Source organism: Arvicola amphibius, chromosome 1, assembly GCF_903992535.2.
Source record: "Arvicola amphibius chromosome 1, mArvAmp1.2, whole genome shotgun sequence".
Classification (NCBI taxonomy): domain Eukaryota; kingdom Metazoa; phylum Chordata; class Mammalia; order Rodentia; family Cricetidae; genus Arvicola; species Arvicola amphibius.
The window spans coordinates 4,648,609-4,670,874 of record NC_052047.1 but is presented as its reverse complement, the minus strand read 5'-3'; the positions used below and the strand labels follow the sequence as shown (position 1 = coordinate 4,670,874).

Below are 22,266 nucleotides of genomic sequence, written 5' to 3'. Positions count from 1 at the left end.
TCGTTTTGATGAGGAGTGGGTGTGTGGGTGGGGATGGAGAGGGCAGGGCCACCCAGCCAAGTGACAGAAAAGACAGTCTTGCTATGTAGCCCTGACCTGCAACTCACTGTGTACACCAGACTGGCCTCGAACTCACAGAGATCTACCTGCCTCTGCCTCCTGAGTGCTGGGATTAAAGATTGTGCCACAGAGTCTGTCTCAAGTGAGGGAGTGTTTTCTGTATGTCTCTTCCCTTTGCAGCAAAAAGAGTGAGTCATGAGGGACCCTTTGCAGAGACAGTTTTCTGGAGCTTCTTAGTGACATTAGTCTGTTCACATTGCACATAACATTAAAAACATCTCATGACCCTCTAGCTCCAGATGGCCAAAGCTCGTGTGTGTGTGTGTGTGTGTGTGTGTGTGTGTGTCTATGTGTGAGTACACACACACTGAGGTTTATTTATTTTACTCTGTGTATGAGTGTCTTGCCTGTGTGTACCCATGTACCCATGTGTACCACAGTCAGGTGCCCACAGAGGTCAGATGGCATTGGGTTCCCCAGAACTGGAGTTACAGACGGTTATAAGGCACCGTGTGGTTTCTGGGTGCTGACTGGGTGCTCTCCACTGCTGAGCCATCTCTCTGGCCTCAGTATTTGTTTTTGCCTGCATTGTATATCTGTGCACCGTGTGTGTGCCCAGTGTGTAGGGAGGCCGAAGGTGTCAGATCCTTGGAACTAGAGTTACAGCCGGTTAAGCCAGTGCTTCTGACTGCTCAGCCATTGCTCTAGCCCTGTTTTTGTTTCTATTTGTCTTGTTTTTCATTTTTACGGATCGGCCTCATGTGCGGGAGAAACCTAGCTTTCCCCAAAACTCTCTTCCTTGTCTCATTAGCTCTGGGTCTGCAGTTTCCTTGACCCACACGGAGAGCGGTTTATGTATGTAGTCTACAAACTCGCCTCTCGAAATATATCCACACGTGTTCTGAGGAGAAGCAAGTGGCTGTAAAGTACCAGCCCTGGCACCTGGACCTTGGACCATGGTCTCCAGTTTACTGCAGGCTCAGCTTGCTTCTTCATACCCAGGGATCTAAAGTTCCGTGGTGACAGTCCAGGGCCTAGTCTAGTGCTCAGAGCTCTGCAGCGTGGTCTCTCTCTCTCTCTCTCTCTCTCTCTCTCTCTCTCTCTCTCTCTCTCATCTACTGAAATTCTCTGTGAATATATCTCTTTGTGAAAAGAATATTGCAACCAAACTTTGTGGCTGGGTCTCCCTAGGTAGCCCTGGTTGTTCTGGAGCTTGTCCTGCTTACCCAGGCTGGCCTGGCCTCACAGAGATCAGCCTGCCTCTGCCTTCTGCCTTCCTAGGGATGGTGTTAAAGGTGTGCACCACCACACCAGGTACAAAACTGAATTTCAGCAGAATGTGCCTACTAGTAGCCTTGGGCAGGGCTTTTGGGAAGGTAAATTAACATGCCTTGCCGCCTCATCGAAATCCAACTTTTGTACAACTTTATCAGTTTAAGGCTTGTAACATGCATTTAAGGTGTGCAAGCCATCTGTGAGTCGGAAGAGAGACTCTGTGATGTAGAACAAGCTTAAATTTCTCTATCATGTATTTCCCTCAGGAAAGCGAGTGGACAAGAGGTTGTGTGGGTATTGTTTTCAAGGCTGTCACCTACGGGGTCACCTAAGAAGTTCTTCAGTATTAAAATAAACCACGATGATAAATATAAATAAAATAAACCACACCTGCTGTGGCAAGCAGCAGCGGGTAGCTTGGAGCCCTAACACACGATCCCTGAGTTCTGCTCCAGGAAAACAGCTGAGAGAACAGTTAGTTTGTCATCGTCACTGGCTTATAAATGCCACTTTGAAGAGTTTGTGTTTGCGGATCGAGTCCTTCTGGTTCAGGACCCCGCTGCCCCCAGCCTTTGTTTGCCGTGTGTTTTAGGGAACGGGAGAGGTATTAAGAGTGATTTTTGATACGAGAAAGCTGTTGCACGTCCTTTTCACACACAGTGAAGTAAGGAGGGACATAGTCCCCGTATTTCAGTCTGTCTTCCAGCATGGAGCTGCGCTGTGCTTAAACAACATTCGGAGAAACACAGTTGAATGGTGAACCAACGCTGTACTTTTAAAACGTGTTGACGTCTTTCATAATAGTAACGTGTCAAAAAAAGTTTCCAAGATCCCGTGTGGCCAGAATGGAAACAAAGGGCACAAGATAAAGCAGAATTGTTGCAGTGTTCTAACGCCACTGGGCAGAACCTCCAAACCCTGGGCCTTCACCTCTATCCGCCTGTGACACAAATACACGTCCGTCTGCCCCTGCTTTGTGAGCCAAGGCAGCTGGAGGTTGTGAGTATTACACTTTGTCTCCATCTTATGTTTAAGGCAGAACGGCATAGAGTTTCTAGAACAGAATAATTCCAGCTGGTGATTTCGTTTTCCTTCCCTGTCTGTAAGGAGACACACGAGGAAGACTCCTCTGTCCAAATAAGAATCAGAAGTTCTAGAGGGAGCTGGTGACATCTTTGAGAGAAAGGCACAGACAGAGGGAGAGCAGTCAGGGGTGATAAATGGATGTCAGCTGTTCACAGGCAGCCCTGTGGGCCCTGGGTTGCTATGGGAGCAGGAAAGACATTCAGCAGCCCTGCTTGACTAACTACCCTAGTTTAGTGGCAGGGCTTGTGGGCTCCAGCCTGGGAGAAGGAGCTTTAGCCAGCTGATACCAGAGCCAGCATGCTGCCCATGGCCACAGCCCAGCTAGAGCTTTTGTGTGACTCTCCTTTGCTATTTCCCTTTTTAGTGCTAAGGAAAGGGAAGAGAGGTCCCCTCCCCCCTCGATGCTTACAGAGTTGGAAGGACTTTCATTTTCTCAGTACTCTAACACCTCTGCTGCACATTCCACCCCCCAAGGAGAAGCCTCTGAGTAAATGTGCCACGACAAGCACAGCTTGGGGTTGACTTAACCGCTGTACCGGAGGCCGTGGTGGTTTTCACACCTCTCTCAAAGTGAGCGCGCACCCTGGCACAGCTTAGGTTTCCGAATCTTCATTCGGAGCAGTGAGTTCTGTCAGCAAGAAATTGTGGGTTACAGTACACCTCAACTGGCTTGAGAACTCGGCAGGGGAAGTTTTTCACTCGTGAGCTCTCTCCCAGAGCACTGGCAGCCCGAGGCCTGCAGCCTGGAGGAGGCGGCTTGCTGAATTCTTGCAGAAGTCTTTCCGCTGTGTCCTGTTGAACCTCCATGCTGCAGAGAGTATCTCATTGTCCCTGTCCAAAGATGCTTTCTTCTGCAGAGCTCCCGGGTTTGTGGGGCGAGCAGATTTTGCAGGTGGGGTTGTAGACAACACTTCAGCACACGGCTTGTTTTATCTGCTGTCAGTTAGGCTTCATGTTTTTTCTCTCTAGATGAGGATTACTGGGTTGGAGTGAGTGCCCTATGAACATTACTTGGCTCACCAGCCAGAGGAGTTGTGGAAACTCCCTGTTGGGCATGTTATGGGAACTTAGGTGCAAAGTTATTTATATAGCCTGCCCATGAAGTAGATCCACGTGAGTCTCTTAGTATATGAGAAGTATAAGTTCAGAGGTTCCTAGGTTATTATGGGATCAGTGACCTCGAGTTTGTGAAATTAAACAAAAGGATCTAAAGAAGAGTTGTAGCTCAGGTTCTAGAAGTTGAAGAGCACCCATACCCGTCCGTCCCTGACACTTCCTGTAAGGTCTTTGTGTGCTTGGTTGAACCGGCCATTTATTTTGCGGTTTTGAGGCTGTTCTCTTGGCAGGGATAATGCCTGGTCTGACGTGCACCTCCTTGAAACTAAGGAATTAAGGTGATTATAAGTTAGCACACCTTCCTAGTCGTCACCAACCCACCTAACACAGCCAGGCAGGTTTGCTGGCAGATCTGTGACTGAGAACATAAGCTTTGGCCAGGATTTTGGATTTCCAGAGCGTCACGACAAAGTCAGTCTTTAAGCCTTATGTTTTTTCCTCTTGGACCAGGACAATGCTGAGGCCCAGCATGGCCGGGGGGGGGGGGGGGGGGGGAGGTGGTCTGTCCGCCAGGGGGGCTCTTGTCCTGATCAGTGCTGGTCTCGGCACCCCTCAGGACCACTCTTCTCTCTTAATAGCTTCCATACCCTCTTTGCGCTAACCTGGAGACTGGAAATCGTGGGCCTCTGCATTCTGCTCCTGTAAAAGCCTTTTCCTCCTGATGCTCACTCGGGAGGATCAGTTAATGCTGAGTGTTGCTGTCATCCGCAAGGGTCTCTTGAGTTACGGTGTTTGGGTATCAGTATGATGTTCCCCGAGTACGCAAGAGAGTGAAAACCGTGTTGCTTCTCCTGGGGGAGGTGGTTGCCTTTAATTAAAGCCATAGTTAACTTGTAATTATTCAAAGATAATTACAGAGTGAGAATCACGAAGACCTTCACTGCTGCCTCAAAAAAAATCCCCTCACTTAAAGATGCTGCCAGGCGGTGCAGGACAGTAGTGGCCCAGGTCTTTAATTCTAGCACTCGGGAGACAAGAGCAGGTGGTTCTCTGTGAGTTCAAGGCCAGCTGATCTATAGAACTAGGTCCAGGACAGCCAGGGCTACACACAGAGAAACCCTGTGCACGTGTTCTCTCTCCCTCTCTCTCTCTCTCTCTCTCTCTCTCTCTCTCTCTCTCTCTCTCTCTCTCTCCCCTTCCCCCTTTTTCTCTCCCTCCCTCTCTCCCTCCCTCCCTCCCTCCCTCCCTCCCTCCCTCCCCCTCTCCCCACCCACCCCTTAGACCAGTGAGATGGCTCAGCAGGTGAAGTGAATTGTGTGCAAGTCTGGAACCCAGAGTTCAAGTCCATAAAAATGGAAGGCGAGAAGTAAAGCCGTTAGTCAGTATATGACAGCCACATCATGTATGTGTGCATGAAAAGACATACCAATGACTGTAGTAACAGTAACAAAGGATATTGCCCAATGACTGTACTGTCAGAGAAAGCTTGAGTTTATTTAATTCCTGGAACTCACATAAAGATTGAAAGCAAATGAGCAGACTCTCCAAGGCTGTTGCCTGCCCCGCATGCACACTGAAATGTGTCTGGCCCGCACACTGTACATATTTGTACGCACACACAGCAGTTCTTCTGTTTCCCCTGCCTTGCGTGTACTTGATTTGAAATAGTCTGCACAGCTTCCACTCATGGTCTGGATGATAGCACCGCTTACTTTTGAAATTCGCCTTGCCCCTAATGTTAAAGGGACTACGGAAAAAATATTTCTGGATAAAGTAGATTACTCAGGACCCTTTCAGAAACAACCCTTGAGCTACTGCAGATGTGTAACAAGTTAATACCGAAGTGAACCAGAAGTTCCCTGAGTACCTCTGTGAACTGGTTCTTTTGCCCTCTGCCTTGTCCGGGAACCTTGGTGAGAGAGACCACAGACAGTGTGAGTGAGTGAGTCTTCCAGTCTGGACTCAGACCCACCCAGCAGACAGTCATGACTGCCTCTCCTCACCTCACTACTTCGAGATTTTAAGCTGAACAGTGGCAGTGAGTTAAATTCAAAGTCTTTGGTGTTGCTTTAGAATTCATGGTTCTAGCCAGGCTTATGCCTTAAATCTCAGCCCCGGGGAAGCAGAGGTGGGTACACTGTAGTTTAGATTGACTTATTTTCTCATTGTTTTTGTATATTTTTTTTAGTGTTAAATATAAGAAAAATGTTGCCAAAAGAAGTAAAAGAAGAGAAAATACTTGTCTGGGTGTTGGTGTCAGAGGAGGCAGAGGCAGGCATAACTCTGAATTCAAGGCCAGACTGGCTACAGAATTAGTTCTGGGACAACCTGGGCTACACAGAGAAACCCTGTCCCAAAAAACCTGAATACATACATACATACTACTGCTTGTATTAATGGCTGTGCTTCAGTATAAAGTATTTGATTGGCACCCATGCAGTACCACACTTAAGTACCAGGTGAGAGCAACCGTGGTGTTCTGCTGTGGAACCCTGTTCTAGGGGGAACGTAAAAGAAGCAATGGCCAGCTGGCGCGTTGGGCCGGCACATAGTGGACTTGAGGGATGTCTTTAAAGTGGGTGACATTTGAATTCATCTGAATCTGTCAGAAATTGAAAGTTAGGGGTGCAGGTTTGTGGTTAAGGTCGGGGGGTGCAGAGGAGGTAGAGGGAGAGAGGGCCGAGGTTTGTGGTTGGCATGGAAGCAGATCCACTCCTCAGCCATGGCCTGGTGTGACAGAGTTTGGGGTGATTTGTAGGGTGGCCCTGTGGGGCAGCACAAAAGCCAGTCCTGGTTTCCTTTCAGTAGAGGGAGTCTGAGTGCAGGTTAGCAGAAGGGACTGATTCTTACTTACTAGGTGTTCTTGGGCAGTGGGGAATGGCTTAGTGCTTGCAACAGGCCTGCGGAGCACTGTCAGGGAATTGTAATGCCAAAGCAAAGATTTGGTGGTTACTCTGTAGTCTAAGGAGCCATCAAATGATTGTCATTTTAGATATGGAGAGTTACATAAGAATCAGGACCGTAAACCCAGTCAGTAAAGGAAGGCTGAGTTAGAAGATTAAGCTGGGGAGACATGGAGACCAGGAGGTTCTCATCACAAGATTGGAAGCATGGGAGAGCATTGGAGAGGGCATTTGACGTCAGCTAGAATCAGGAAAGGCAGATATAGACACAGCCAAGGCAATCAAATGTTTTCTTTTGCTCAGATAGTTCAGATAGGGAAGTCTTAGCAGATCCCCCGAAGCAGGTCAAGAAGACCAAGTCTTTTTATATTTCTTTTATTCCTCATTATTCAATGTAGATCACAGAGGGAGGTCTGGAAAAGGCAGGCAGTGGGCAGACCTGTTTGGGTCATATGGAGCCAAAAATCGACTTGCTTTCAGAATGAATCCGTCTCCGATTTGCCTGTCAGTGAGTTCATTTTAACCAGGTTGATAACACATCCGAAGCTGTAGGATATATTTTTATGTGGTACAAATTGGACTGTGTGACATCCTTAGTATAGAGAACTGACGTCTATAGCTGGATTCTTCATCCTTGCCATTTGAAATGAGCACAAATCATCTTTCTGAGTATATATGCTAAGATGCCCCCAGAGTAGACCAAAAATCTTTTATTGAATTTTCTCTATAGACAAGGATGGCCTTGAACTTTTGGCAATCCCCCTGTATTCTGCCTCCTTAGTAGTGGGATTACTGGTGTGAGCCAGCGGGCCCCATCGGACTTGTGTTCTTCCCCTCCCACATCCCTTTTCCCCTCCCTCCTTGTATTTATTTTTAATTTTAAGAAGATTTATTTATTATGTATACAGTGTTCTGCCCGCATGTATGCCTGCCAGACAGGAGAGGGCACCAGATCTCATTACAGATGGCTGTGAGCCACCACATAGTTGCCTGGAATTGAACTCGGGACCTCTAGAAGAGCAGCCTGTGCTCTTAACCTTGGAGCCATCGCTCCAGTCCCCTTTTTTATTTTGAAGTGTGTGCCAGCATGTTCGTGGGAGTGCGAGAGCTGCGTGCGCACCCACATGTGTTCAGAGCCAGAAGAGGTGTTAGTTTTTGGAGATGGACTCACAGGCAGCTGTGAGCTGTGTCTGAGCCGCTAGACGTAGGTTCCAGGAACGGAACTCGGGTCCTGTGTGAGAGCAGTGTGCACGCCTAACCGCCGGGTCATCCTGCAGTCCCAGTGTGCCTTCTTTAGTAACCCCCCTGCTACCACACCTTTGTGAGCCTATTTCTCTTCCTCCCGCCACACCCACGTGTGCTCAACGAGACTCAGATACTGATAGTTTTTGTTGTTGTTGTTCTTTTGTGGCATTTGGAAAAGCTTGTACAATGAAGATAGAAACCTGCTTCGGATTCGAGAGAAGGAGAGACGCAATCAAGAAGTTCACCAAGAGAAAGGGGTGTTTGCTGAGAAGACGCCGCTGTTTGGAGAGCCCTACAAGGTATTCACTGGGTGTGAGAGGGAGAAAGGCTGGCCTATCATAACATAAAACTCGACGATAAAGCTATTCAGCGCCACCGAGTTCAATCAGGGGTCATAACTAAGAAAATAACTTATCCCAGAGGTTGTTTTTGAAAACAAAATCTGAACTCTTTGAACATGGTTAGTCAGAATTACCAAAGTGTGTGGTTTTCTTTTGTAACGTTAGTCTCCTGTAATTAGTAATGTGTGTCCGCGGCAGGCTTCTCAGCGGGGGACATCGTTAACATGGCATTACATGTTAAGTCGAGAGGGTTTGTTCTTACTGCGATTGCAGAATAGTTTATTAAGTGGTTGCTCTGCGTGGATTTGTTTCCGCCGTCTGAGCCCGCTGTCTTTCTGTTTGTAGACGGCTAAAGGCGATGAGCTGTCGAGTCGCATACAGAACATGCTAGGCGACTACGAAGAGATGAAGGAGTTTCTAAGCACCAAGTCTTGCCCTCAGCGGCTGGAGGGCGCGGAAGACAGGCCGGGGAAGCCGAGATACCCTTTGCTTCATGACAGGGGGAACAGCCTTGCCTCCCACTCCTTCCGCACACATGTCTACCACCAGCCTATTCCTACTTCTGCCCCTGGATCACTTTCTGTCGGTAACATTAGCCACAGTCCAAAGATGGCGCCGCCAAGGATGGAGCCAGTGCCAAGTCTCCACACCAAAAGCTATGGCCCGCCCGACAGCCAACGTCTGACTCAGGATCGCCTCAGTCAGGAAGGGCACTGTTCCAGCCACAGAAAGTATGACCGCAGAGCTGATGGTGACTCAGCTCTGGAGATGAAGCTCTCACCCTTAATTTCCTCTTTGCCATCCCCTGTGCCCCCTTTGTCACCTGTACATTCCAGACTGCAAGGACCCAGCAAGGTCCCCAGCAGCAGTGGCACTAGCAATAAAAACTACTGTACAGCCGTGTCTTCCAAGGACCTGGTGGCGAAGGGTCAGGATAACGAGACTCCTCTTGACAGTTTGGTGGCAGTTACCAGCCTCGGGGTAGCCCCTTCTCAGATGTTTCCACCTCCTCCCCTCCCCTCCAAAAGTGTTGCGATGCAGCAGAAGCCCACGGCATATGTCCGGCCCATGGATGGTCAGGATCAGGCTCCTAGTGAGTCCCCGGAGCTGAAGCCACCTCTGGAAGACTATGGACAGCAGAGCTTTGAAAAGCCAGATGCAAAGGTGCCTGCCAAGGCCAAGCTCACCAGACTGAGGATGCCTTCGCAGTCGATGGAGGTGAGTGGCAGTCCTTGGAATGTTTCCAGTCAGAGGAGTCTTGAGGTTCAGGTCTTTGGGGGAGGGGGTGGGAGGAGCGAGGTGACTGGGGCTCTTGGGTGGGGTACATGGGCAGTCTTTTGGCTTTAGGAGTTTATCAGTCCACAAAGTACTCAGATCTCACACGATTGATAGTAGATGCCGGAATTCAAACTTTCTTGTTTTTAAGACACCCGTCTCATTGCTCAGACCCGAGAGCCTCCTGCCTCAGCTCCTCCCCCAGCGCTTCAGCAGGACACCTTGTTGAGCCTGCAGCTGCAGACTGGAGTCACATGGTAAAGCATGGAGCCTATGAGACAGATTAGAGGGGACCTGTGTGCCCCACGACCCAGATGCATGGCATCTCTGACTCCAGATAGTTCGGAACTATCCCTTTTGTCCTGTTGGGTCTTTACCAGTTTGAAAGAAAACCCAAACAAAAGTGCACATATTAGGATTAAAACTTGTTGGGCTCTGCCAGTGTTTCCTAAGACAAGTAAAATCAAAGTAGTAAGATGGTGTAGGTTTAAAAAAAAAAAGCTTCAGGTTTTTAAAAATTAACTACCTTTATTTATTGAGTGTGTGAGTGTGTTGGTTGGAGTGTGTTAGTATGTTGAGTGTGTTGCGTGTGTGAGTGTGTTTGCCTGTGCACTTGTGATAGCTGGACCCTTGCCTCCACCGTGTGGGTTTTGGGGACTGAACATTTGGGTTTGGTGACAAGTGCAGGGGGGTGACTTTCCAGAGTTGGTTCTCTCTACCACATGCATCTGGGATTGGCTGTCCCTCTTGGCAGCAGGCACCTCTGCCCACCGAGCCTTGTCATCAGCCCCCTACCTTTCTCTTAAGGCTGAGTTCTGCTCTCAGCCTAGCCAGTCTCCCCCACCCCCATCATGTGGATGCAGCGTCTGCATGTACACAGAGCTCACAAGAACTTCTTGAGTAACCGGCACAGTGTGGTTAAAGTCTTGTTCAGGCTTCCACAGAAATTCAGGACATTATCCAATACAGGCATATTTTATTAGTGAATATTGTTCTTTTGTGAATTCCTCAGTAAGTGAATAATGAATTTCAGCCATGGGGCTTGGCCCTGCACGCGCTTCTCCCAGGCTGCTCCGCACTGCCCGGCCTTTTCTCCAGTCTCCTGGAGCTAAGGCTAGCCACCACCCCACTTCTCATTCCGTCTTATCTTTAATTTTTTTCTCCTAAAACCTCTAGCCCGGAAATTACCTTCACTAATACCTAAAGTGCTTCAATATCCAGCTCTAGAAAGCAAGCGTGCAGGGCCCGGTCTGATGGTGCTCGCCTTTCTCGTCACTCGGGAGGCAGTGAGGCAGGCAGAGAACTGTGAACTTTCTGACCCAGTGACGGGAATTCTGGAAGAGGCTGCACATGGGTCTGGATTCGGTACCCAGGCCGACATCCGTTCACTTCCCTGGTCGGGGCTGTCGGTGTTGCTGACTGCGAAGCTGCGATGTGGATAGTAAAGCCAGAGAGTCCTTCAGCGACTCGATGACCCGCCAGACGTGAAAGACGTTAGAAACATTTTGTTAAGAATGTCCAGATTAACTGATAGGAAAATAATTCTTTCCAAAGCTCACAAGTTCTCAGGCATGAAAAAATGTTGGAAATGACTTACGGAATTCTAAGTATACGACAGGATTCTGGAAAACAGCAGACAAAATTCTTCTAAAATACAACAGCAAGTGTCTGCTTTAGGTAGTATGTTAAATGCTAATTCTAATCACAACCTCCAAACACGAAATAATAAATGAAAATTAAGTACCGTTTTGACGAGTGTGCATTGTAAACATATATTGAAGTGTCAGCTGTTCACAGATAACGCAGTTGCTACACGCTAATCAGCTTTTTAAATATTTAAGGAAATGGAAGGACTAACTCCTGATTTGCTAATACTGGTAAATACTGCAGGTTCTGAACTACCACACTGCATCCTAGACATACGGATAATTACAGTAATAAAAAATAAAAGTGAACTCTAAGGAAAACCCACAGGCTTGAGACTTTTAAGAATGAGTGCAAGAAGCATAGGTATCACAGATTCCTCTTTTAATTCATACTTTAATCCCAAATTCCAAACTATGCCCACTGTGAACTCTTAGAACTGTTATTTATAAATTAGAATTAAAGAGCAAACCGAGGTAATTTGTTTAAAGGAGAGAGCTAGGAATATGACCTCTAATTACTTAAATACTATGGCCCCTAGATTAAAACATTAAACTTAAATCCTTCAGTCCAGTGGATTAAGGCGATTAGCTGGAGCTTGACAAATTACCATGGGCTAAAGGGGGACGTGCAGGCCGAAAGTAGGCCATGCATAAACAGAAGATGAAGTTCAAGAGAAAAGGCCTGGTTTGTTTGGAGCCTGGACCACTGTGGGGGAGGGGAGGGCTGTGCTTTGTCAATCTAATGATTTTTAACAGCTAAAAATAACAAAATCAGTGTAAAAAATAGCTGATTATGGAGTTCCTGGAGAATATGAACAAGCAGCAAATTTAAACTTGGAAAATGATGATTCCCCCCCCCCCCCAAAGTTGTAGCTCTTGGCCACTGGGAAAGAGAAATACAAGGCCAAAAAGTAAGTTTGCTCTGCGGTCCAGGCCCTTGCCTAGGAAGAGTTCTGCATGGATCTCCGACTTCTACTCATCACGCCCAGACGGCCCAAACCAAAACCATCCCTCCAGCCACCTTACCCTGTTTCCTGTCCTAGTATTCTAAATGTCACACCCATGGCAGCACCAGCATAGGAAAGAGTTAAAGGATTCAGCGAGCCCAAGAGCACAGTGCCGGGCAGGAGACTCCCAGTGCTGGCAGCGTCACTTTTCCAGGGCCCCGGGGGAGTCTCATATCCCTCCACAAACGTCTGAAGTGTGAGAACAGCAAGGAGGAACAGGAATTTCTTATCCTGGTACCAAATGTACTTCTGGCAATTTTGAGAAGGAACAGAAAGTGAAAAAAACAGTTCCAGCTGATACCACCCTGACAGAGCTTCCAGTTTCAGCTCTGCACCTCCAGCCCCGCCCCCCACACCCTGGGCTGCTAGCAATTTTGTCTTTTCTCTCTCAAACGGTTCTATCCTGTGCACTAACTTTCTTCCAGAAATTTTAGAGCTTTCCAAGTTTTTTTTTTTTTCCTGCAGTACTTTGTCAGAGCTTAAAATGGTTTTCAGAATCTTGCCCGACTGCACTGCAGGTGGAGACTGTCTTGCACTAAAACAGGACACTTGCGGGGAACAGAAAGTCTCATTTTATACCTGGTCTTGAACTCTCTAGCTTGTAAATACTGGCTTGAAAAACAAAACCCCAGAAAACACACTGGCAAAAACAAAGCAGCTTGTATCCCTGCCTTGTCTGGCTGTGAGCAGCTCATACTCAAAATGTCTGTGGGTCACTTGTCACTATTTTTAAGTTTCTATATTTAGGTTTGCAGGTCCAGGACCTGGCCAGGCTCCAGAGAGGTCCAGGGCACTCATTTCTTGTTCTTCATTGAACACGGTTTTCAGTCTTTATCCAACACCCGTAATCTCCACAGGGGTAGACACAGATAGACACAGACCATCTCCTCCCGATTCCTCATTCTGCCCCACGTGTATCAATCACCCTGAGCCCTTCATCATCCCATTCTGTGGCACAGCCATAGAACTGCCAGGCAGTTGGCATGGCAGCTTGCCACTAGCATAAGGACTCTGGCTGGGATCAAAGGAAACTGTCACATCACAGCGACACTGGCCCCAAAGACTAGTTTGTTTCGTTCCTCGTCTGCAACAGGTGCTTCTGTCCCAGGAACCCCTCTTCGTTCACCAGATCTCATCTCGGTGCCTGCTCTTTGGGAAATACGCCGGGACCATCTGGCCCAGAGTCCTGTGTCTCAAATATACATTAAGTGGCAAAGACTTCAAAATGTGGGAGAAACCCCCACTCTCTTAATTTCCCCCGCTCCCACCCTCAAGAGGTCCACAAGGTGGAAGGAGAGAACCAATTCCTCAAGCTACCTTCTACCTGCACCCCACTAGTAAATAAATGTGAAAATGTGAGTAAAAGAAAAACGTAGAATTTGGAGTGGTATTAAGGAGAGGAATTTGTAATCCTGAGTGACAGAAAGGCTGGTCATGTTAGTGTTTCTGAAATAGACCTTAGAAGCTTGAGTGAGAGCAGATCGAAGGGACTATGAATCCTAGTCCAGATATTCCAGGTGGGTAGGCCTCCTTCCAGACTTTACTTATTTAATTCAAATTTCAATGCTTAGCCTTGAACCGAGGGGCCTCATGCTGTATCCCTGCCCCCGGTTGAATCTCTCTCTCTCTCTCTCTCTCTCTCTCTCTCTCTGTGTGTGTGTGTGTGTGTGTGTGTTTGCCTGCATGCATGTATGCGTCATTTGTGTGCTTGGTGCCTTCACAGGCCAGAAGAGGTGTCCTGCAGCTGGAATTCTAGATGTTTGTAAACGTCCTCTCCAGCCAACTCTCCAGCCCCCTCCACATTTGATTTTTAAAGGATCGAAAATAATTAAAGCTTAGGGAAAGAGACCATTTGCTTTGGCATCGCCAGTGTTTTAAGAACTAGTTTGCAGTGAAGTGCATGTTACATGGGTAATCCCCGCACAGGGCAGGGAACCTCGAGTTAGAAACCAGTTCTAACCCATACAAGTAAACAAACCAAGAAGACCTGTTTGCCAGCGCCATGGTCTCTGTGCTCCCGTCCTGTGTGAATTTGCACGAATCACATTTTGCATGTTGTAGAGCTGAGTCCCTAAGGAGTTGAAGGGCTCCCAGCCCTCTGAAGCCTGTCCGTCGAGTGCTGAGGACTTGTGTGACTTAGGTGTCAGGCTCCCCGATTTCCTGTGCCTACGACTGATGAAATGTAATCAGGACTTTTGGGGCGCTGCATAGGAGAGGGTGGCTGAGATGCAGTTGAGGTCCTGAGGATTTTATACGCGGGCCTTAGCTTTGCCTCTCACTTTCAGAGTTGGAAGCACCCGGATAGGATTCCTCTGCTCGCACCTAGTTACTCACACCTGCGCTGGTCCTTTGCTTTACTTCCTGTGGGCTCACAGCGGGCGCCATTCTTCCTCTTGCCCTTCTGCCTGCACTCCAGTGCCTTCTCCATTTTGCTATTTTGAAGCCCTGCGTTCCCCAGCACCGGCTCTAGGTGTTGAATTGCAGTCATCTTTCCCAGCTTCCGAGCAGAGTGAACCATTCTCCTTCTGTCTGTTGCCATCACTACTTCCTTCTTTCCTCCACGGCAAACACACTGCCTGTGTCTTCTCCCAGCCTCTTTGGCCTCTGCCGTTTGGGCTGTGCCGCCGGATGATCCAGGAAAGCTCACCAGGTCATGTAATGTTTGCCGTCTCTGAACGTGAGACACCATGTACCTTCTGTGGCTACACTTCCCTCTGTAGACAGGCCTTCATCTCTGTTGGCAGTACCTGTTCTGGTCTTCTCCCCAGGGCTCTGCCTTCTCCTCTCCCTGGCGACGTTTACCCAGACTTCAGCTGCTGCAATTGGAAAGTATCACAGAATGACACTGTCTAGCCTCAAAACGTCAAGCTCCTGGCCCTTTCATCCGCGGCCCCTCCAGAGCTTTGTGGGTTTCTCACATTTGTTCACTGGGCTTCATTTCACTGTGTCTCCCTTTCCTTGTCCTGCCTCGGACTCTGGCCATTGTCTCCTGCTTTCTTCCTGGCTCCAGGATCGCTTTCTTTCTGCGAGCACCTTTAGGGTTTTGCCCCTCAGTCCTGTGGATGTCGCAGGGAAGCTCCCCCATTTCTCTCTCTTTTACCGTCCTGTCTTCACCTGAGATCTCTTCCATGGTCCCTGAGCCTGCTGGCTGCTTCTGCCCTCCTTAAATCATGGCGTCAGTACATGAGAAGGGGATTTTTATTAAATCTAACATCTTTGAGTACTTTTCACTGCCTTATTTCCCTTCTAGTTGGTCCTACTATTGTACCCAGTCTGGCCTCTAGTGCTTGGGCTGTTCCCTGTGGCCCAGGCAATCCTGCCTCAGCCTCCCTGGTAGCTGGGACCGCAGGAGTCTGCCACTGCTCCTGTCTTCAGCATTAGCCTTCTTTGTGTTTGATAGTGGTGGTTCTGTCTTTATAAACTCCCACCCCCAGAGCCGAGAGGACAGGCAAGCAGACCTGGCTCTCATTTGCTTTCCTCAGAGAGTTTCCTGATCCTCAGCGGCGCTGCTGAAGTTCTATGGTCCCCTGTCCTGGGCTTCACCTGCTGTGTGCTCTGGGCCTTCCTCCTGGTGAGGAGCATTGTGAGGTCAGGTGGCAGTGTGTCTCTTTTGTCTTCAAGCACAAGTGGGGACTGGCTGAAAACTGAGTGTTTGCTGTGTTGTGCTCGGCACGAAGATTTCCTAAACTAACTTGTTGATCTGAATGATAATCCCTATTTCATGTTTGACTCGCTGGCAGTGGGGGTGGGTTGAGGATCATGGTATGGGGTGAGATTCTCTATTTAGGACATTTGTCTGGGGACCCGAACTAAATTCATTTTAAAAATGAGTTTTATAAAAGGATTTAGCCCAGCAGTAGCTACATGTGTGTTTAATCCCAGCACTCGTGAAGCAGAGGCAGGTGGATCTCTGAGTTCGAAATCAGCTTAGTCTACACCGCTAGTTCTAGGATGGTCAGGGATACACAGAGAAGCCCTGTCTTGAAAAACAAAAAATCAAACAAACAAAAGATTTATTGGCTTTTAAATTTTGTACACAGGGTTTGTCTGTAGCTTTGGAGCCTGTCCTGGGACTAGTACTTGTAGACCAGGCTGGCCTCGAACTCACAGAAATCCACCTACCTCTGCCTCCCAAGTGCTGGGATTAAAGGCATGCGCCACCACCACCCGGCGTCTTGGGTTTTATTTTGTATTGCACTACATATGTGCAGTGCCCACACAGTCCTGAAGTGTTCTATTAAACCAGTTGGAGTGTACAAGGGCATTATCACACAGCATGTGGCCTGCTTTGCGTACGTGGCCTGCTTTGCATACGTGCTTCATACTTCTAGTGACATCAGGCAGTATGTGCCAGTCTGCCAAAGTTGTACAGATCATGGAGAAGATAAAAGTAACAATGGAGCAAGGGATCTCGAGTTAATGTGTGCGTTGCATGTGTGTAATACCCGTACAGGACAGGGGATCTAGCGTTCGCGTGTATGCTACATGTGTGTAATCCCCACACAGGACAGGGCGATCTCCCCCCATGCTCTGTCTTCCTGGCAAAGGGTCTTTCAGAACCTCTTTGAACAAAATGAGAAACATTGGGTCTGTAGTTAGTTAGTAAGCCAATCTTCAACATGATTACTTACATCTTGCAGTCTCTGTTTTCCACATTGCCCCACTTGAGATACAGGGACTAAAGCCAGCTGTGGGAGATGGTGCCCCACTGAGGAGCAACCTCTCTGGAACAGTGTGCTTACATCCAAACACCCATGTTCTCCACATTGAACTCTTGATTTTGGTGTTTTCACGAGGAACTGGAAGCATATCGAGTTCCCAACCAAACAGTAATTGACCCTATCTTCTTCTGTAGACCCCCATTGGCAGATGGCTTTGGTGCAGTAGCCAGCCCTCGAGGACCTGGAGACCAAGGAGGGTTCTGCAGTGGTCTTAGGGTTGTGGTTGTGGTGGAGGCTGGGGGGGGGGGGAGTGTAACAGGTGGATCCTTGTCACTAGACTGAGCCACCTGGTCGACACATGAAGATTACCTCCCTCGAGGAGATCTGCCTGCTCTCCCTGCCCACTGAGGAACTCGAGATTATTGACTTCTCTGGGAGCATCCCTAAAGAGCATGTCAGTGCAGAAGCAGACTCATTCCAGGTTCAAATTTTTTGTCACTTTTGGGGACTGTCGTGGTGTTAAGTGCTCCAAAGATGTAGGAGTGGCCATCTAAGGGCCTGCCACCTTGGGCAAGGTTTTCATCATCTCTCCGATAAGGTGACAGACCACTGTGACTCTGTATTGGTACCAAGTGAATGGATCCTCTTACAATAACTGTTGGAAGTGCATTTCTGTCTGTGTCTGCAGCTTTGACCTGAAGGATGTTGGTTCCACAGGACTCAGAGGAGATTGGGGCAAAAGGGAGTGTCAACATACTCAGATGATGCAATCCAGGGTCTTAAAGCTCTCCTCCAGGGTATCACAGAAGGGTAGGCCATCCGTCCCAGCAGATCAAGGGGAGAGGTGATTTACCTAACAGGGTATTGTAGCCTGTGCTTTACCTGCCATGCTTATAGAATTAGTTGTTCACTTATTAGTTGGCACTGCTCATGGCTTTTGTCCTAAAGTAGCAGTTCTCAATGTGTGGGTCCTGACCCCTGTGGGGGTTGAACCACCCTTTCACAGGGAATGTTGAGAACTACTGTCCTAAGGAGCAGGAGTTAGGCAAAAACCTCAGAATAGAGAAAATATCACTAATACCCTAGTCAGCGGCTGGGTAAGTAAATCCTAGTGTCTGTCTTCCAGTGTCATTGCCATGTAGGTCATGTGATGCACAACTTGACATGGCCGCTCACACTACAATCTCAGCACTCTGGAGGCTGAGGTGGGAGGCTGCTGTGAGTTTGTGGCCAGCATGTGCTACAGAGTCTTAACTGGTCTCGACAGTCAGAAAGAAAAAGGGCCTTTCTGTGTGTTACCTTGCTCCATCCCAGCCTGAGCGTTTCCTTGTGCAGTTCTTGAGGGATGCTTTGCAGTTATTCCCAGCCCAATTTGGAGGGATTATCAGCACCTGGCTGGTGGACAGCACCCAGCCCCTGCTTCTTCCTCCCTATGCCCCAGAGCACAGGATCCCACCTTCCACAATCTTACTATGCAGGTCAATTCAGAGTTAATCAGAGTTTATCAGCATATCAGTGCATCCTCAGAGCTACTGATGTAGTGGCTGCTGACATTGGCTTCACTGTGTGGGGTAGTGGGGTGTTAATGGTAATGCCACAGGGCATCGTGAAGTTAATCCCCTAGTTTGGGAGGTGGAGACAGTTAAGAGGTCAAGGCCACTATAGACCAACAAGGAATTCAGGCCAGCTAAGGCTGCATAGTAAGACTCAGAGATGTACTGGGGACACCACGCTCATGCTGTTCATGCAGTGATGGAGGAGGGTCATCTGTCTATGTGTTACTTTCATTGGTTAATAAAAAAACTGCCTTGGCCGTTTAATAGGACAGAAAATTAGGTAGGCAGAGTAGACAGAACAGAATTGTGGGAGAAAGAAAGCAGAGTCAGGCAGACGCCTCAGGCAGACGCCATGCCTCTCCTCTCTGAGACTGACACAGGTTAAGATCTTCCCGGTAAGCCACCACTTCGTGGTGCTACACAGATTATTAGAAATGGGTTAAAGCAGGATATGAGAATTAGCCAATAAGAGGCTGAAACTAACAGGCCAGACAGCGTTTAAATAAATACAGTTTCCGTGTAATTATTTTGGGTAAAGCTAGCTGTGTAGAAGCCGGGCAGCGGGAAGCAGCCCAACGTTCCTTCTACAATGCAGTGAGCTTACCTGATCCATGGTAGAGCCAAGGCTGGAGGCTTGACAGCTGCAAGAATCTTGCTCATCGGCCACGCTGTGTATAGGCGGAATTTATGCAGATAACCTTGGAAATCTGAGATTTCCAGAACTCCCAATTTGGTCTTCTAAGACAAAATGTCTCTGTGTAACAATCCTGGCTGTCCTGGAACTCACAGAGATCCACCTGCCTCTGTCTCCCAAGTGCTGGGATTAAAGGCATGTGCGACCAAGGCCTGGCTTTGCAGGTTTTTCTTTCTCTGTGGCAGGTAGACTGGGGCACTGGCGCAGCCCGCCCTCTGTAGCCAGAACTTGGTTCCATCCAGCAGAATGCTTTTGGAGACAGTTGCTCCTAATGTCAAAGATGGGTTGGCTTAAAAGGGAAAGAGGAAATTAATTATAGCCTGATTTCTTTGATGTTCATATACTAGAGTTGACTGCACAGAGTTCAATTGCAGCAGACTTTATAGTTTTATCACTCATGTTTTCAATTGTCCACCAGCGTGTTAGATTAAAATTATATGAAGAACTAGGGCATTTCACCTACATTTTATGTTTAGATGGATTTTGTGTTATGCATGTGGTTACAGCACTGTGAGGAACGTTTGTGTTAGTGATAACCTCAGCAAACTGCTAAAAATCTTAGATAATAGAATTGTCTTGAAATTTCTAATATTAGATTAATTTTCTAGTTCTTTGTGTTTGTGTATAGTGTGAACATGAAAAGCACACTCAAATGTGCTTGAGATGTGTAAGCCCAGTGGCAAAGCGCTTGCTTAGCATGCGGAGGGCCTTCGGGAAGAAGAGAAAGAGGAGAGAAGGGCAGGACGGAGGAAGGGACATGGCTGCCTTCGCTCTCGGATCTACCGTTTTATCTGACAACTCCTGCCTGCGTACACGTAATGCTGGGGATAGAACTGTTTTAAAGGAAATTGTTAATCAAGTGAGGTTTTTATTTCAGACACATCCTCAGGTCTAATTATGCAGGCACAGTACTTATTAGGTGTAGTTTAATAGGAGCTCCCACTGGTGGCTTAAATATTTTGCTTATGTGCCATCAGCTGCTGTAAACCCCACTGATCTTTCTCCTGTCCTTGAAAGCAGCCCAAAGAGTAAGCTGTTTTGGAGTCTTGGTTTTGTGGGAGCAAGGGAGGGGGAGGGGCAGCCTGCCTGTTGGCGAATGAAGTTGTATGTTTTTAAACTTTGCACAGGGTGCTTCGCAGGAGTCAAAATTGCCAAAGGGACAGATGTTGCCAATTTCAAGTGTACAGGGGGAAGGCAAACATTGCTAAGCAACGCTGTACTTGAGAGAGTGTGTTTAGGAGCAGAGCCAGGGGAGTTGTGCCTGGGAGCACGCCTGCTTCTATGGCTCTGTACCAGGAAGACATGCAAACTTCTTCCTTGTCAGGGCTGCCATTGCCGCCACCAGCACCAGTGGCAGTGACCTAGTAAGGCAGGAAAGCTTTTTGGCCATGTAGAAAGGCATTAAGACCTGTGCAGGGAGGTAAGTGCTCCCCACTGCCCCACAGTAGGTGTTCAGCCAGAGGTTCAGGAAGGGAGCCCCAGAAAGGAGATCGAGGGTTTGGATTGAGGCAGGAGATGGCTAGGTCTCAAAAGAAACTTGTGTTTGTCTGTTTCTCTTCTTTTCTCTGTAACAATCAGTGCAACTTGGTTCAGTCTTTTGTGTGCACAACTATAAACAAGGTAAATAGGCTTTGTGGCCACAGGCATTCTGCTCCTCCCTGGTCCTCCCTGGTCCTCCCTGGCTGTGAACACCTGATAGGTAAGCCAGGCTTGTTCTTTTTTTTTTTTTTTTTTTTTTTTTTGGCAGTCACCAGAGACTTGAGCTATCTCACGACTATTTGTTTGGACTCTGGAGCCTGCCTTCTTATGAAATAGTAGTAGGGAAAGTCGAGAAAGAGAAGGTATACATATGCATAGTTTTAGATTTGTAGCAGATGCAACCTGGTTTTATTGTTGTGTGTTTAGAAACATCGTCTCACCATGTAGCTTAGGTAGGCCAGGCCATTCTGCTGCCTCTGCCTCTGAGTGTTGTGATTACAGGATTATACCACCGTGCCTGACTACATGTATCTTGCTAATATATTTATGGCAATTAAAAGCATAAATGGTCAATAATTTCTATAACTAATAATTCATTCTTGTATCGTTCAACACTGGTCCCGAACTGGCAAATGTTGCAAAGCTATAGGTTAAATATACTGATCATTGAATTGTGCACATGCATCATCCTTTTAAGATCTTGTGCCTTTGTTTATTTTTCATCAGATATGTTGAATTCCAAGTCTAGTTTAGAAGATGGGGGCTCACGCACGCATGCTCGCACACTGGTATGTGTGAGTACATGTGCCCTTAGAAGCCAGAGGTGTTAGCCTTCTGGAGTAAGAGTCACAGGTATTTGTGAGCCTCTTGATGTGGAAGCTGGGCTCAAACTGTCATCCTGCAAGAATGATATGCATCTTTCCCCCACTCCCTCCAGGCAGAGTTTCTCCATTTTCCCTCTCAGAATACAGAGTTTGCTTACTTTAAGCCATATTGTCAGGTGGTGGCGGCACCCGCCTTTAATCCCAGCACTTGGAGGCAGAGGCAGGCAGATCACTGTGAGTTTGAGTCCAGTCTGGTCTACAGAGTGAGTTCCAGGACACAGAGAAACCCTGAAACTGTGTCTTGAAAAAAAATCAAAACAAATAAACAAACAAAACAAAACAAAATCTACATTGGAATTGACCGTCAAATAGTTTAAAGGAGAGAAAAATTTCAAATTACCGGTTTATTCCTTTGGATTTTTAAGACAGGGCTTCTCCGTGTAGCCTTGGCTGTCCTGGAACTTGATCTAGATCAGACTGACCTGGAACTCAGAGATCCTCCTGCCTCTGCCTCCCGAGTGCTGGGATCAAGGCGCCGCCGCCTGGCTCTCTCCTTGTTTCTCAGCAGTTTCCCAGATGTCTCGCTTTAATCTACAAACGTCTGTCATTACAAAGCCAACTGCTGGACATGGAGACAACACTGAAGGTCAGCTAAAGGCGTCACTTTGTCCCCCACTGGTGCCATTACTGTGTCAGGAAGGAAGTGGTGAGCTTCACTACTGTTTTCCCACGGGCCGAGTGTCGGGAGAGCCCTGCTGGATCATGTATAACTGAGCTGCAGTTCGTCTTCTAGAGGCAGTTATTTTCTTGTGACTGTAGCATCATCTCGTTTCCCATGGTCTCTCTTCCCTGTGTTGTGGTTAGAAGCATGAGAGGCGGTAAATGTAAGAATATCTGGAATTGAGGTGAATGTGGCTGTTTGTGTGTGCTCTGGAGATGGGAGTGTGAGGACTGCAGGCCCTGTGTGTGGATAGCAGACAGAAACAGGCGTGTGAGAGATGAAGGGTTTGAAAGGAGCCAGTGACTGATGCTTCCAAAATAGGAACACACCTGTTGTCTTAGTTTTTAAAATTGTTGTGAATGAGCCAGGTGCCGGTGGCACTTACCCAGCCCTCGGGAGGCAGAGGCAGATGGATCTCTGTGAGCTCAAGGCTGGCC

General features: G+C 47.8%; 1 protein-coding gene across 3 annotated transcripts in view; it reads left to right on the top strand.

The window, feature by feature from the left end:
• Window positions 1-22,266, top strand: part of Aff1 (AF4/FMR2 family member 1) — a 160,674-nt gene that overhangs the window by 79,574 nt on the left and 58,834 nt on the right. For 2 of the 3 annotated variants that reach the window (XM_038323757.1, XM_038323748.1), the window contains exons 3-4: window positions 7,802-7,924; window positions 8,312-9,184. In XM_038323757.1, the coding sequence (XP_038179685.1) occupies window positions 7,802-7,924; window positions 8,312-9,184 (996 nt within the window). The remainder of the gene's footprint in view (window positions 1-7,801; window positions 7,925-8,311; window positions 9,185-22,266) is intronic. The other variant, XM_038323765.1, reaches the window with a different exon arrangement.